The 16,613-nt window shown below is 40.4% G+C and overlaps 1 protein-coding gene across 1 annotated transcript; it reads left to right on the forward strand.

Moving 5' to 3' along the window:
* Positions 1 to 26: 26 nt before the first annotated feature.
* DGKE (diacylglycerol kinase epsilon) lies at positions 27 to 15,213 on the forward strand. Its single transcript, XM_023938733.2, has 11 exons — positions 27 to 675; positions 2,270 to 2,429; positions 2,845 to 2,955; positions 3,850 to 3,993; positions 5,723 to 5,880; positions 6,156 to 6,204; positions 6,356 to 6,469; positions 6,963 to 7,034; positions 7,554 to 7,681; positions 8,616 to 8,727; positions 9,082 to 15,213. Exons 1-11 carry the CDS (start codon positions 230 to 232, stop codon positions 9,238 to 9,240), a joined length of 1,653 nt encoding a protein of 550 aa, XP_023794501.2. The 5' UTR covers positions 27 to 229; the 3' UTR covers positions 9,241 to 15,213.
* Positions 15,214 to 16,613: the final 1,400 nt, after the last annotated feature.

Consider the following 16,613-nt stretch of genomic DNA (forward strand, 5'->3'; position numbering starts at 1 on the left):
GGAGCCCGGCGGCGGCCGGCGCTGCGCAAGGCCCGGGCGGGCGGCGGAGGAGCCCCGGCCGGAACCGTGCCGTCGGCCCGATGTGGCGCGGGTCGGTGCCGAGCCCCGAGGAGGGATTAGAGGATGGTACGCGAAGCTGCGCGTTGGCTCCCTGAGCGAAGGGGCCGCTCCGGGGCTCGCCCCGCCGCCTGCCCGAGAGGTGCGAGGGGTTAGGCCGGGAGGCGCAGGGATGGAGGGCTCGGGCGATGCCTCCTGGACCGTGGCCGACTGGCGCCTGGCCGTGTGGACCCTGTTCTCCGTGCTCCTGCCCGTGCTCATCACGGCGTGGTGCAGCTTCCAGCGGTCCCGGCGGCAGCTGCTGATCCGGGACATCTTCCGCAAGAGCGAGCACGACTGGCGCTACACGGACCTCTTCGGGCAGCCCTCGTACTGCTGCGTGTGCGCCCAGCACATCCTGCGCGGCGCCTTCTGCGACTGCTGCGGGCTGCGCGTCTGCGAGAGCTGCCTCAAGAAAGCGGACCAGCTCTTCCTCTGCAAGGAGATCATGATGAGGAGCACCGCGGGAGCCCCCAGCTCCATGCCGCACCACTGGATCAGGGGCAATGTCCCTCTCTGCAGCTGCTGCAGCGTCTGCAAGCAGCAGTGCGGCACGCAGCCCAAGCTCTGCGACTACAGGTACTGCAGGGCAGTCTGGCTGTAGGAGCGCGTCCAGTGCCATGTCAGTGGCGTGTTTTCCAGGGTTCTTGGGAGACCACACCCCAAAGGAGATCCTGCAGTTGTCAGATAAGATGCTGCTAAAAAAAAAAAAAAACAACTTCAAAGAACCTAAAATTAAAATAGATGCTTGTGAGTCATAGATTGAGAGTGTGGCATTGCATCTCATGTCTTCTCTTTCTCTTAATGGCATTACTCCAGCATGATGTGCAGGTTGCTGTATAATTACATACAAGGGACTCTCAGTGTCCAAGGGAGTTTGGATTTTAGGGGATGACATTAAGAAGTTTCTAATAAATTTGTCAGCTGAACAATTTGACTGGCACAGCTCACAGTTCAGAGAACCAACGTGTGCATCTCAAAATTGGCCCCTGCTCAGTATAAGGAGAACAATGTCTTGTAGAGGTTTCAAGTGTATTCTTAAGGGTTCTCAAAAAAGCTAAAGAGAAGTTTTATAAGCTACTGCTTATTGTTAAGGGTTTTAGTAAGAGTGTTTTAAAAATACAATGAATCATTAAATGGACTTACACTGTCATTAGTAAGGTTGCTTGCAAAGTTGTGCCAAAATGCACAAATGCAGTGATAGGTTCCCTGGTGTGTTACTGTTACTTCAGCCTACTCAAAAGGTATCATCTTCTTAGCCTAGATTCTGACAGCTTTTGCTTTGCTTCTGTGTGGTACTGACAAAATACTTGGTAAGTACTACAGAGTAAAAGAGTACATTATTAGAAACAAAACCTTGAGAGTGTGTGTAGGAGAGGAGGGAAGGGCAGGAATTTAGAGGCAAAGGGGAAAGGAAGAAGAGGAAAAGAGAGTCACAGTATAGGGCAAGTGTCATTGCTACTCTAGCTGAGTGTTGGATTAGTCAGGAGGACTCCAAAAATAGCTTTCCCAGCTGCTTAAATCAAAGCTTTGGATGTAGCAAACGGGGATTAACATTCTGCAGAGGCTGGAAGTGGATATTGCAGTATTTCCTCTTGTTCTAGTCTGTTTTCCAGGACAGCTTTTAGAATAGGTCATAAAGCAGAGCAGTTTTGCATAACTAAATCACATCAGCCTTGTACAGCTCAGTGTAACCTTTTAGGTTTCAGGCTTAAAGGGATATTATCAATCTTAAGGAATGCATTAATTCATGACTAGTAACATTTATTCAATTGAGGCCCACTGTTTTTTATCTGTGCTCTTTAAGGATGGACAAGAGTTCAGGTTCTTTTACAGCCTTTCAGTGTAACTGTTAAGATTGCAAACAAGAGCATATTTAAAGCACCTATTTTTTTTTTAATTAAAAATAACTGAATTAATTTAAAACTGTTGATTTTTTTTCCTAGCAGAATTCAAATACTTTCCTAAGCAAGCACATGATCAATTTATGTAATTTTCTATAGCCAATACATAGGGTTCCAGGGAATGCATGGTTCTCCCTGTAATGTCTTTAAAATACTACTTATAATGGTGCATGTAAACATAAATATTTTGACAAAAGTCTAAAATAAATGAGCAAAATGCATGTGCCCATTTGACAATTCTTTTCATGGTTTTTGGTCTTTTTTTCTAGATGTGTGTGGTGTCAGTACATTGTGCATGATGAATGCATGGTGGATTCTTTGAGGACTGAGGATTGTACATTTGGAGAATTCAAAGACTTAATTATTCCACCCTACTATTTGTCTGCAATTAACCAGATGCGTAAAGAGAAAAGAACCAGTTATGAAAAGGTAATCACCTACTGTTTCTTTGGTTTGGAATATACCAAAAAACCCAACCAAATAAACCCACAGAGAGACCTTGAAATTTTGAACTCAATGCATTGTCATATTAGCAACTGTCAGGTAAATGTTTCAAGATATATTAAGTACTTGCTGTGTTAATTCAGAGGTGTTTGTCATTTTACTAACATGGTTGTTGAAGCATAAGCAGATGTGGATTTTTTTATTCCAAAATACTGAAATTTGTCTACCTTACTTCTTTGAATGTTTTGCGAGTATTTTACTGCTGTGTTCATAACATTGTAGTATTTGTCGTCCTGGGAACTGCAGAATCTTCAGCCTTGGTGTTCAGAAGTATTTGCTTGTGTTTTGGCTATTTCAGACATGAAGTTTTTGTGAGACTGACTCTTTCTGCCTTTTGCAGGTGGTCCCTTACTGCAGGATGCCAGTGATGGTGCTGGCTAATACTCGCAGTGGAAACAACATGGGTGAAATTTTACTAGGAGAATTTAAAATGCTGCTGAACCCCGTTCAGGTATTTACAGTGCAAAGCCACCATAATAAAGCCAAGGTTTAGATTAGGATAGATAGCATTTTGCTTATGCAATGTCAATAGGATCTTGTGGAAGATCAGTAAAGGAAACAAATTCATGCAGTTTGTTCTTTTAGAAAGCAGCAGTTTCACAGAGAGCAATAAAAAGTGCAGAGACTTCCTCCAGCCCCAGGTTTGTTAGGATTCTAACACCAATCCAGTTTTTTTTGCTTACAGTAATACATGCACTAATTTAGTTAATGAGAAGTATCAGACTTTTTTTAAATTTTCTTTTTAGGAAGCCTGTGTTTGTTTAAATTCTCACTTTATTTGTGGAAATGTCAGCCTGGACAGTTTTGCTTTGTGTAGTTGCTTTCCCCTTAAAATCCGCTGGGATGGCTCAGGATGTTGACGTAAGGCAGGCAGTTGTTCCTTGGATTTCCTGCCTGCACCTTAATACTCTTCCTTTGAAATTCAAAACCCAGCTGTAAAATACAGCCTAAGAGAAATCACTGTGTGTTTGTTTTAAATGCATCCCAGTAAGGCTTTCAAGAATAAACCTCTTTGTTTGCTGAGTATTTTAAAATTACTTTTATCTGAAGTCTTTCATCTTTACAGAATTCATCTTCATGCTTCTAGATCAGACTTTTCCAAGGGCTCTATCAGCTCAGTCTATCAGTGCCATTTAATCCTAGGGAGGCAGCTGGAGCTCTATTGTGAATTTGGGAAACAAATCCTGCTTATGAAAGCCAGGACATCTCATTTGCTAATGTAATACTGCAAATGGAGAATCTTTGTTTTGCATTTGAGTTAACTTCTTGAATTTGTTTATCTGTGAGGCAAATCCTGAGTCATGTTCTGTGAACTTACAGAATTCTTCATTTTCCATTTTTCTAGGTTTTTGATCTCAGCAAAATTGCACCTGCTAAAGCTCTGCAGCTCTGCACTTGGCTGCCTTGCAATGCTGTCAGGGTTCTGGTCTGTGGTGGGGATGGCACAGTGGGCTGGGTCCTGGATGCAATTGATGAAATGAAGATAAAGGTATGGTGTTTTAAATTTAAAAGTGAAATTAGTTTTGAAGCTGCTAAAGTTCTACTCTTCATCTCTTACCTGCATTTATTGCCTTCATCTTTCTGAATAGGCTTACAGAGGAATATTTGCATAATTGCTTATTCATATTGGGGAGGGGTTTGGGAAATACATTTCATGATTCCTTGTAGTTCAGGAAAAATATGAGCACTTCAGATTTTAAATTATATTGATAGTAGTTCTTTTCTGCAAAATAAGAGAACAAGCTGCAGGATATTTTCTGCATTGTTATTTCCTCTTTGAACAGATTTATATTGTCATAAATGGAATTGCTAATATTGGTTAGTGTGCTCTAACTGCTCCCTTCTCCCAGCACACTCCATCTTCTAAAAGAACCTCATCATTTTTCCAGCTCTACTGGTTATGTTGCCAGTGCATGAATGCTTCTCCTTCTTGTCATATCTTCTGAAGTCTGTCTGTCTGCAGCTTTGCCTGTTAGCAGCAAGTAGAGGAGGACAAAATAAGCTGTGTTTACTGTTTATTTGAAATGGAAAATATTCTCATTTATGGGATGCTCCTAAGAACTCCTGAGACAATTAAGAATGGAAAATAATTACAAGGCTCTAGTGCTTTACCTAATAAACTTTTTCTCTAGTGCTGAAAGGCAGAAAGTTTTTATATCAAAGTTTTTGGGGATTTTTACGACAGGTTTCTTGTTAATACATAAAAGGTTGTAGCTAAAGGCCATTATTACAACTTCATGCACAGTCCAACAACCTCTTTGAGAATTATTGTGTGCTGATGAAATAGAAATAAAGTAACTATAAAGGTTAATGAATGTGAGTATATGGTTGTGTGGTCCTGGAGACTTGATATATTGTCCCTCAGAGCTGATATCATTGATGAAACCTGGGTTTTTCTTTGTTCTGTTCAAATTGAGTTATTGGTATTAGATAAAATACCATAGAGATTTATCAGCAAAACCTTTTTCTTATCAGCAGTAGGTTATTTGCTCCCTTCATTTATCTTGACTCTCAAATACACGTTACTTGGCTGATAACCTTTCTAGAAAAAACAGTAACCAAAGTGCCAATTTACTGCAAGTGCTTCTCACAGCTGAATTGCAAAGGCCATAGTACAGCTGAAATAATTGTTCACCCTTCTGTGGTGAGGAGAGCCAAGCCCTTTGCTAAGGTGGCTGTTCTGAACAGCTGCTGTCACTCTGTGCTTGGCAGAGCTGATCATCACCTGCTCCATCTGTAGGTGACAGTCTGAAACTGAGACACTTGACTTTGCTCCTTTGAGTATCTGTATTTCTGTATGGGGTTGAACACTGGTATTCTGCATCTGTTGTTTAGACCTAACCACCTTAGTCTTACAGGAGCATTTTGGTGTCTTGTTGCAGTTCACAGCCTTGTGTGTTACATCTCTCAGTGTTCATGTCACTTCCCAGATCCAAAGCATCATTCCTGGGAAGGAATACTCTCTTCAGTACTCCTAATGCTCTGTTCCCATGTTGTGTTTGTATTCTCTTTCTTTCTCACAATAGTTTAACATTTCCCTCCTTTACATTATGCCTGGGTAAGTAGTTCAGTGTGCCACCTGCTCTGCCAGCCCCAGAGCTCTGCTCTGTGTAACAGGCTCCTGGGAAGGTGAATTTATCTAATCTGAACATTTGGGGATGGAAGGGAGACAATGAGAGCTGAAGCAGGAGCTAATATGCAGTGTTTTTGTATCCTAGGGGCAAGAACAATATATTCCACAAGTTGCAGTTTTACCTCTGGGAACAGGGAATGACCTGTCGAATACACTGGGCTGGGGTGCAGGTTATGCTGGAGAAATCTCTGTAGAGCAGATCTTACGAAATGTCATGGAGGCAGATGGAATCAAACTAGACAGGTAAGGAACAGTGAAAAGATAAAATGTACAGAACCAAGCACTGCTGTAGCTCTGCTGATGGCCCACTGCAGCCATTTCTTTACTTAAATTCAAACTACAACGTAACTGAGCCCTGAATTTAGTCTTTTAATTGTTCTACAGTCTTTAACATCTCTGTAATTTAACTAAATTTGAATATTTTGCCTTAGTCTCGGTATAGATATGAGATTCCTAGCTGCAGCTTTGATACTGAGGGCTGTCTGACACAAGTCTAAGTATCAGCTCTTGTTTTTCAGATGGAAGGTTCAAGTAACAAACAAAGGATACAGCTTAAGGAAACCAAAGGTATGGTTTGCAAGTATAAATATGAATTCTATGGAATACATGTATGTTTATAAATTTTTTGTTTTTGTTATCAACTTCCTGTTAAACACTCTGAATTTTAAACCCTAATAATGATATTTAATAAGGCATAATTGAAAGTTCTGTCTTACAGGTATTCACAATGAACAACTACTTCTCTGTAGGACCTGATGCTCTTATGGCTTTAAATTTCCATGCCCATCGTGAGAAGACTCCCTCTCTGTTTTCCAGCAGAATCATCAATAAGGTGTGTTTGGTAAACTGACATTTCCTCCTTGGAGTTGTTGATTTGACTTCAGGCTATTTTTAGGTTCACATTTCTTTACCACTACTTCCTTGCTGCCATTTTAAGAGTTTGAATTCATTTTTCTTAGGGAGGGGATTCCATGGGTAAAATATGCTTGCAGCCCACTCACAAGTTTTCTGCCTTGCCTCTGTTTGCTTATAGAATTTGCAGTTTGCTCAGTTTTTACTCAGAATTTCTCATTTGCTTTGAAACTTCATGAGTCAAGTGCTTATTTCCTTTTCAAGTGGAAATCTAGTTTCTTACACAAGTTGTAGCTCATCTCATGAGGAAGGTTTAGTTTAAGAATGTGCAAATATATTATGTAGATATTTTAGATAAGGTTTGCACAGCCATAACTATACATAAATAATTCAAATAATCTTCCTGTGTGTTGTCTTTTTCTAACAATGTTTTCTTTTCTCCCTGTTTTGTTTGGGGTTTTCTTATTTTGTAGGCTGTTTATTTTTTTTATGGAACCAAAGACTGCTTAGTACAAGAATGTAAAGATCTTAACAAAAAGGTTGAGGTAAGTCTTTTAATTTGCTTATTCTCTGGACAATCAGTGGAATGTAAGCACCTACATTGTGAAAGAAAAGAAGCTTTGCTCTTTACAATATTTACTTAATGATATTAGTGTAAGGATGGCTATGGCCTTGGAGTGTTTTCGTGCTCCTTTTGCTGTCTGCGGCTCACTTCATGGAATTCATGTCTTTGGGTTTACTGAAAATTCCTAACTTTTTTCTGGCCTTGACTCAGTTCTTTGAGTGCAAGCACTGATATTCAGCTATAATTTGCCATAGCACCATAGTCTTACATAAGTCAGAGTTCCTTTTTTCATTTTTTCTATTAATAGAAATTTACTACAGCTCAGAATATCTTGTGAAATCATAAGGATGTTTTTTTTAAATATGGAAAGAAAACAAATTCTCTTGGTACAGGGCCAATTTTTCTTTAAGTGGAAGCCTATTAAATGCATAAAGTGAATATGTTCTGTTGAAGTACAGAATGTGATGCACAGTAATTAACTTCTGCTTGTCTTTTAAAGCTAGAGTTGGACGGTGAGAGGATTGAGTTGCCCAATTTGGAAGGCATCATTGTGCTGAATATTGGATACTGGGGAGGTGGCTGCAGGCTCTGGGAAGGAATGGGGGATGAACCTTATCCTTTGGCAAGGTACAGAGGGCAATTTTTGCTTTGTTTTTCCCTTTAACAGTTCTTGCAGTGTAAGAAATTCCCTCAGACTGTGCTTATGTAGCCAGGCTTATCTGCAGGTCAGAAGGGTTCCTTGGGACAGGCTATCTTACATTTGTTTATTTTCCTTGAACTAGAGACTTGGAGTAAAGGCATCCTACACATCAAGGGTGTTTTAAGACTTTCTTAAAATGTCTGGCATGACAGACAGCAGTGGTATCGGAGAGGCTATTAACAATAAAGTGAGCCTTCAGAAAGTAGAAGATAGATCTATTTCATAATCTAAAATATCACATCTCATTAGAGGTTAAAATGGAAAGTAAAAGCAAAACATATCCAAAATTTTGACTCCCATGTTGGGAGCAATACCAAAGAGAAAAATAATTTTAAATTATTATTAATTATTATTGTAATTATTATAATAACCCTGTTGTGACTTCCTTCTTCAGAAACCATCTGTATAAATATACCCATAGTTCTGTTACAAGGCTTACAATCCTGAATTTCTGAAAAATATTTGGGCAAGGTCCTTTACCCAAACCTAAAAAATTAGGCTATTAAAAGACATTCCTTTGAATGAATATCTGAGTAAAAAGACAGAAAATTGTACAAGTTTATGGAAAATAAATCCCCTGTGGGCCTTAAATGTGCAGAATGAGCCTTGGAAAGTCATACATCCATGACTTCCAGAGGCCAGCTAGAGTGTGCTGGCTGGTGAATTGCTTCATAGCTGTGGGGTTTGATGGCTTTCTTTGCTGTTCAGTGTGATTTGTTCTCCAGCACAAATATATAAACTTATTGGTAGCACAACATTTGTCTTCTCTCTGGGAATAGCAATAAAAGGACTGTAGTATTTGGGCAGATGTGCTGGAGCTCATCAGCATCACTGAAAAGGGTCTCATTTTTTATTTCATAGACATGATGATGGACTTCTGGAAGTTGTTGGTGTTCATGGTTCTTTCCACTGTGCCCAGATCCAGGTGAAACTGGCAAATCCTGTTCGCCTGGGGCAGGCACACACAGTGAGGGTAAGTGCTGCTTAGGGACCTGTTCTCCTAAATTTTTTTTTAATACACAAAAAATTACAATAAAAATACAATAAAATTTTTAAAAGAATAAGATTACAAAAAATATAGAATCTCAAGCACTCAACTGCTTGAATCAGATCTGAAGTTGTAGTTTGCATTTGAGATGGATATTTCTCTTGCTTAGTAAAAATTAATTACGTCATAACACACAGACCTCCGTTGCTGTGGTTGCTGGCCTATGAGTGCCGCTCACAGTTCCTCCCTGGCCAGGCTGTGAATGTGTATTGCAGTTGTAGGAGGTGATTTCAGAGCCCCTTGGAACTGCTGTGATTGTGTTGTTGTGTTTGGTACCAGCTGATCCTGAAGAGCTCCAAGATGCCGATGCAGGTGGATGGGGAGCCCTGGGCGCAGGGGCCCTGCACTGTCACCATCACTCACAAGACCCATGCTCTGATGCTGTACCACTCAGGGGAGCAGACAGATGATGATGATGCCTCCAGCCTGTCAGAGTAACACCACAGGAGGGAGCAGGTGGATAAAGACCTGGAGATTTTGTGGAATTTCACTTGCGGCAGCGAGGAGCTTCAGCTCATTAGGACACCCGTGTTTGATCTAGGTTGAGGTTTATGCACTAAGGTTCATACTTGTAAATGAACTAGAGCTGAGGAAAAAGCCATGCTTTTGCACTCATGGAAACTTTCACAGCTGAATTACCACAACTGGTTTGCTTTTAGGTTGGTGGGGATGCCCTCCAGCCTTTCCAGCTGGAGTGTGTTCCTCCAATGGCTGAAAAGGGGACAGATGCTGCAACCCTTCCTCGCTGTGGAATCAGGTCTTCAGCACATACATACTACAGTGTTTCAGAGAGATGTTTCATACCCTTGGAAAGGGGAGCAGCTGGGGGGTTTGACCTGCTTCCAGCTGCCCCAGAACAGTTCCAGAGCAGAAAACCAACCAGGCAGAATATGGGTTGATGTTCTGACAGCAGCCTGGTCCCAGCTGCCATCTCTGCTTGGGAGCAAGAGCAGTAATTCTGCACCTGCTTGTGCAGTGCATTTCTAATAAGCTTCACTGAGAGAGTAGAGGATCTGGGAGCTCTGGGGAAGGTACTCAGCAAGAAAATTGCTTTTGGACCAAAGGTTTCTGGAAATGTTATTTAAGAAATTACCTTTTTCAGTGGCTTTGTAAGCCAAAAAGTACCCTGAGGTCCCCAACATACAACTCAAAATATTTGTACCATGACTTGCACTGAATGATCCTGTGACTTGACTTTGCTTCAGTTCAGTGAGAGACTAATTCTAGTTTCTGTAAATAGCAACATCATAGTTCCTGGGGAGGCTTTTTTGGAGGAAAACTTGGACAAAGGAGCATCTTTTTTAGCTGTTTAGACGAAAGGGTTTTAAAGAAATAAGGATGACTGGCAAATGTGGAGTATTTTTTAAAAAACTTGTTAAAGAGTATGGCTCATAATTACTTGAGAATGAGCAGTAGTAAGTCTATTAACTTTCAATTTTATGTGTGGAGGTTGAGAGCTAATTTTGCATAGGTGGCATTCATGTGTATAATTTGATTGTGGAACAAAAGCGTGGAAGCACTTGTTTTCTGGTTGGTTCTTAGGGGGTCAGAGATACCTTGTTGGTTACCCTTATTTCCCTTATGAATATAAAGTGGGGAAAAAGATTAGTGGTTGATCCTGACAGTGGAGATTCAGAACACCTACAACAGTACACAGGGAATGTCAGCTTGCCATATCTGAAGCTTCTCAGGTTAAAAGCTTCTCAGGTGAAAACATCTTCATGGTTAACAAAAGTAAAAGATCTTATTCCTGGGGTTTTTATTGTAAGAATTTTAAGCCTGCGGAGGTGAGAACTGAGTTGAGGTTTAAAATGTCTCAGTTTAGTTACTGAAGGTGCTCTTCCAAGTAAGAAGAGAATTTATCCTGTGTAAGCCAAAATCATAAGAAAGTGAGAGCTTTGGTCTGAACTTTGAATGTTGCTGCTTTTGTCATGATCCCCCAATTTTTAATTTTTTTTTTTCTTTACACTGACTGAAAAATGATACCATTGAGTAAAGTAGGCTGTGTTTCTAGGTTTTTTTAAATGAAACTGTTTTTCAGAAACCTGTAAAATGGTGTTCACATTAACAGTGAACAATCTATTTATATTTTAAAATAATTTATTGAAACTTGGCAGAGTCAGTATTTTTAAAACCTTGAACTGTAATCCTCTTTGGAAAGCGTTTTTAACTTGATGGTATTCCTTGTAGAAAGTGTATGTACTAGATCTTCAATACTACTGATTCTCAGTGAATTTATAGCAGTCTGAAAATGTGATTAGAGTGTAATGAACTGTAAAATGGAAGCCATTTGTAAATTCCATATTCATTAGCCTTATACACCTCACTTTAATTATTTTATTGTATGTAAATATAGATGAAAAGTAATAGTAAAATATATGTAAAAAGTGTTTAAAACACCCTGAGTATACTATGCTAGATTAATCCATTACCTTTTTTTTAGTTATGAGTTTCAATTTGTATTAGCTTCAAAAATCTTACCAGTTAAGTTATTATTTTTTTTTAATAACTTGCGACCATCAGCATCTTAAAAGTATTTAAGTTCTAAGCTGTAGTTCTTATGTAACTGTTGTTTACAAACAAATGAGGAATCTCTGGAAAAGCAGGGTATGTGCTCTGAAAAGCAGTATTTGAAATGACACCAGTGGCTACTTTAAACTGTTCATAATGCAGTTTAGTCTTCCCTGAAGTTGATCAGATGATTATTCAAATTGGTTTTATAGCCCAAGAACCTTTCATGGTTAAAAATCTTCACTCTTTTGACTCCTGACATCTAGAAAAGAAATAATTGATGCCAAGGTTGGAAGTCTCCCTGTTGTTACCACAGGTGAGGGGTGGATGGGTTTCTCCACTTGTGCCCCAGTGGGGGCTGTTTGTGCTCCCTGTCACTGCAGCTGCCAGGAGCCCAGTCCAACGTGTGTGAAATCCTCTGGGGAAGGTAAGTCCATCACTCCTGCTGGAGAAACAAAGTGAAAGTAGCATCTAACTGGATGCTCATTTGGGAAAACCCCTGATAAATGGTCTTGATTTTGGAGGTGAAGAAGTTTGTGTCTCAGCCATGGACTGTAAGTGATGGCAGCAAAGTGGCAATGATGGCTATGGGGAAACCTCTTGTGAAATTGTACTTATGGTTTATAGAACAATCTGTAAGGTTCAAGTGTCCATTGTGACTGTAGCTGTCATACACGTGTCAAAAAAAAGGTCTTGTAAAACATAGTTAGCCCTGACATCTGTGGGAAGCCTTGCTGTTTCCAGCTGTTCTTTGATATCAATGTATCCTCCTTTCTGGTGTGTTGCAAATTGGTTTAAAGCCTGTTTTGAATGACCTTGTTTCCAGTTTTATCACAAGTTTGTTGTCAGGTTGTCTGGCAGCAGGAATGGACTTGGCCAGTTTGTAACAGAGCTGTAGCTGCCCAGTGCTGTGGTGTGCATTGGAAATGTAAACTGCTCCATTTTAAAATGTTGTAGGTGCTTAGAGCACCACTTCAAACAGCTGCTCCATCCAAGGAGCCACTCCTTGTAGGTTGGAACCCTAGAAATCCCCACAAGTATAGTCTCTATCTGGGAGAGGGGACTCTGCAGCTGGAGCTCCTGTCCTGCACTGAAGGGTTTCCCCTTATCCTGTTAATAATAAACATTAGAAAAATAGAGAAAACAATATTTCAAAAAGTCAAATTACAAATTGTTTCTTCTGTCAGTCTTCATATATTAAAGCTTTGTGTAAAATGTACAGGGTAAACAATAACATGGATTGTCAAGCACTTAGAAGTGAGTTCATAAAGTTTATTTTTAAGTTGTATTGCTGCACCCAGTAGCTTAACTGAATTTTGGTCAGATTCTGATAACTTTCTTTACTGTAGGTTCTCAATCCTGTGATAGGCAACACAGAAAGCCTAAATCTGCATCGAGAGCCTTTCTGTGGGTCAGCTCTGTGCCTGGCTCACGCTGCACTTGTTTACTCACATTGAGAGGATGTGCTGGGTATTCTTATGTGCACAGAACCTCCTGTCAGAGGCAGACAAGAAAATTGGAATGGTTTCACATAGCTGTTCCTGGCCCAGAGACTCACCTGGTTGGCTTTTCCAGTCACCAGCACCACCAGGACTCCAAAGGCTCCCTGGCCTGTACTGAAAACACAATCTTTGTTCTCATTGCTGCTGGGGAGGAGCTTCCCTTTTCTCCACAGGTTCTGAGAACTCATCCTTGAAGGGTTTGGTTTCAGTCTGCCCAATTCCTTCTGGTTCTGTGCTACATTGTACTGAAGCTTTTACAGTGTGTGTTACTGTATCTCACTTTAAATAGAAAATCACTGCACCTTCAGCTGTGATCAGCACAATGGCAGCAGTGTTAAAGTAGTTTTTACTGGTTTTTACTTGGCAACAAATGCTTTTGGTAGAGTGGCACTGTAACCCAGTTAGTCTGTGGGGAAGAGGAGGACACGTAAAAATCTGCATGTGTTCTAGCTGAAAATCCTTTTTAGGTCTGTATTTCCTACTGACTGCTAGCAGTTTTCTTCCTTTTGGAAAATAAAAAATGAAGTCTTCAGTGGGAATTAAATTAGGCTGTCTTCAGGTTCAAAAATACTAGGATGTAAATGATTGTATTGAATGATAACCACTTAATTATGACAACCACTTAATTAAAAATGCTGTTTTCTTCTGAGAAATGAGAGGTGCTTCTTGAACACAGGGATAAGGCAGCAGAGACCACTTCCTGGAGAAATTAAGTAAATGTAGAGAATTTACACATTATTTATCTCAGCAATGTTGAGGCCACATTCTAAAGCACGACATGACCATGATTTTGTTATCTAAGAGTGCTGAATACCCAGCTCAGGCTTTGGGCATCTCAGGGAGATACTTTGAGCTGGAATAAAGCCACATGCCTTGAATAACCTGTTCATGTTGTGCAGACTGACCTTAGCTGAGGATCTGGCCCTTAACTGTTCAAAAGTATGAATGTACTCAAACTTGTACTTTCTAATAATGCCCTGTGTCCTGTGCTGTGTCCCCCTATTGCTGTATGTAATTAATTTTTTTGCATTGTTTAAATTGCAAGTTGTTTGTAGATTTCAGCATAAAAGTAGGTTTCTTTTTAAGATTATGTAGGAACGTAAATTGTGAGGTTTTTGCATTCTGTACCTTCAAGGTTTACATCCCTCAAGAGTCATTTTGTCTGCTACAAACTGCTGTAATCCTTTGAGTACCTCCAGCCATCTTCTCTTTCTAGGATTTTTGTAGTTAAACAGAATGGATTTTTATTTTTGTAGCTTGTAACTTCAGTATGTATAATAGTTGCTTATTAAATAGTGATCAGAATACTGTAAAAAATGTTGCTTTTAAAAGCTGTAACTTTAAATCAGTAATATCTGCTTACAAGAAAATGTCAGCATGTTAACAGTTTCTTAAAAAAAAAAAAATATTCTTTAGCTTCTTATGCTGTAATGCTGCCATTTGGGGCTTATATTGAATGTGTTTGTCTATATGTTCTAAAGTGGCACTACACAAGGAAAATATGAGCTATAAGTGCAAGAAATAGGTCCAAAAATATAATATATAACATTTTAGGCAATTTTCAATTGAGAAAATTGACATTTGGGAATCACCATTTTTTATTTCCCGCCAAGCAGTAAGAAAGGAGTGATCAGTGAGCTCTTGGCAGGTCAGTTGTTTCCTTATGGTGTAGTTTGAGATCTGTATTTAGTGCCCAAACATAACCAGACACTGTCTGCACCATTCTTGTCCCTCAGAGAGCAAAACCCCAGAGCAAACCCCAGGGCTCACAGCTGTACAGTATTTGAGATCTCACTTGCCATGAAAGAACCAGTTAGCATGATCTTGAACCTCCAAAATAAATGTTTAAATCAAAATAGGCATTTTTTTTCCTTGGCATCAAACCATGTTTTCAAACCCCAAAGTGGTTTTCCTTTGGTTTTGAAGAGAAAGGCTGAAATGGGAAGGTAAGGAGGTAGTCCTGTAAAAGTCTGTGTTATAAAAGCTGAGACATCTGGTTTTATTTGATGCAGAGGCACAGTGAGTGTGCTTTTGTCTCATAAAAATTTGTGATGGTTGGTGCAGTCATTACATGGACACGATGTGTGATTTGGGTCAGGTTCTGCCCATGCTGCAGCTTCAGTGGAGCCACAGAACTTCCCCAGTCTGTGGTTATTTCACATTAACACAGGGAAACTGGAAACTCGAGTTGGTTGTACCATGGCCTCTCTCTGTGATTTACATTCCCAGAAGGCTCCACTGAGAAACATCTGCCCCATATTCTTCATACAAATCTGTAAATACAGATTTTTCACAGCACTGGCTCTGTTACTGAATTTCCTAATGCATCTGTTTGTCTTGTTATTTGTACTGTACTTCTCTGTAGATTTAAGGGTGTGAATTAAAGTATCGAAACTCAGTTTTCCCTTTTCCTCACTGTGCATAAAAACAAATGTGAGTCTTCAACTCTGCAACAGCCCCAGGATGAGGATGACTGCCTGGCTCTGGGAGGGCTGAGCCAGATGAGCTTAGGCATTTTGAGAACAAAATTTTGTATTTTGTTGAACTCTGTGGCCGTGCTTCTGCCTGAGATTCCTGCTGCAAAATTTGAGCATCTCAAACCTCAATACACGGGAAAAATTGTAGGCAGCATGGTAATGTCATTTGGAGGCAAAAGTAACACTGGTAACCTGCAAAGATCTGTCAACTGCTGCTTGCCCACTCCTGGTTCATTCTCCACCCCAGGGAGGAGCTGAGTTTGTGTGGCTTTTCTCTCGGTGAGCTTAAAATGGTTTGAATTCCCAGGCTTCAACAGTGATGTGAAGTGTCCATATTGTTCCTTCTCACCTCTGTTGCCACTTATTTGGGATATTAAAACAGCTTCTGATGCTGCTCATTGTTTTCTCCAAGAGGGGAAGGAGCCCTGCGAATGCCTTACCTGCGATGAGCAGTTTCAGGAAAGAGTTTTAACCGGAGATCTTTTGGTGTCGGTAGAAACTGGAGATGGGGAGGGAGATGCTGCTGAGAGCAAGTCAGCAAAACTCACACGGGGCTTTCCCCAGCGAGGGGAAACGCTGCTGCTGGGAGACGTTCAGGGATCAAGTGGCTCAATGCTTGCTCCTGATGGCAGCAGATGGGTTCCTTTGGGCCTTTGGAAGTGAATACATCCTCCTGTGGGGCCACTTTATCATAGTGTCACTTCCCTCCCCAAGTCCTCTCCTCTGCTCCCTGGTCTCATATGCACAAAAGAAAGAAAGGCTCTGGCCTCTCAGCTCCTGTATTATGCCGCAATCAAACCTTTTAAAGACTATTTGTGTGTTGTTTTCTATTCTGGATGGGGTCAGAGCATAGATATTCAGCAGTTTTTTTCTTAGATGGGTAAGACAATAGTTTCACAGAGCTTTCAGGATCACTGGCACTAATGATAACCATCAAGGTTTAATGCATCTTTAAATGTTTTTAGAATTGCTGGAGTGAGCCGTGCAGAGCACCAGCTTGAGCCAGACTTTAGGCAAAGGTTGTGCAAGGAGTACAGCACAGGTATGAGTGGGGACATTAGCAAAGTGCAAGACAAAGCGTAAGTTCTGTTTCTTTTTTTTATAATAACAATAAAAATACAAAGTTTTTGTGAATGAACAGTAAAGTGGGTTGAAATAGGATTCAAGGAGTCCGGTATCAGACGCTTGACTAAAGCTCTGGTTTCAGGGTCTCTCCTCTAACAAGTTTATTTTGCTCTTAAGGAAAATCCCTCCTTGCAGAAGGGCTGCGGGCAGACTGTGCATCTGTGGGCAATGTGAGAACACGCTGCTAACCGCAAGG

The sequence above is a fragment of the Cyanistes caeruleus genome, chromosome 19 (assembly GCF_971803275.1).
Source record: "Cyanistes caeruleus chromosome 19, bCyaCae1.hap1.1, whole genome shotgun sequence".
NCBI classification, from domain to species: domain Eukaryota; kingdom Metazoa; phylum Chordata; class Aves; order Passeriformes; family Paridae; genus Cyanistes; species Cyanistes caeruleus.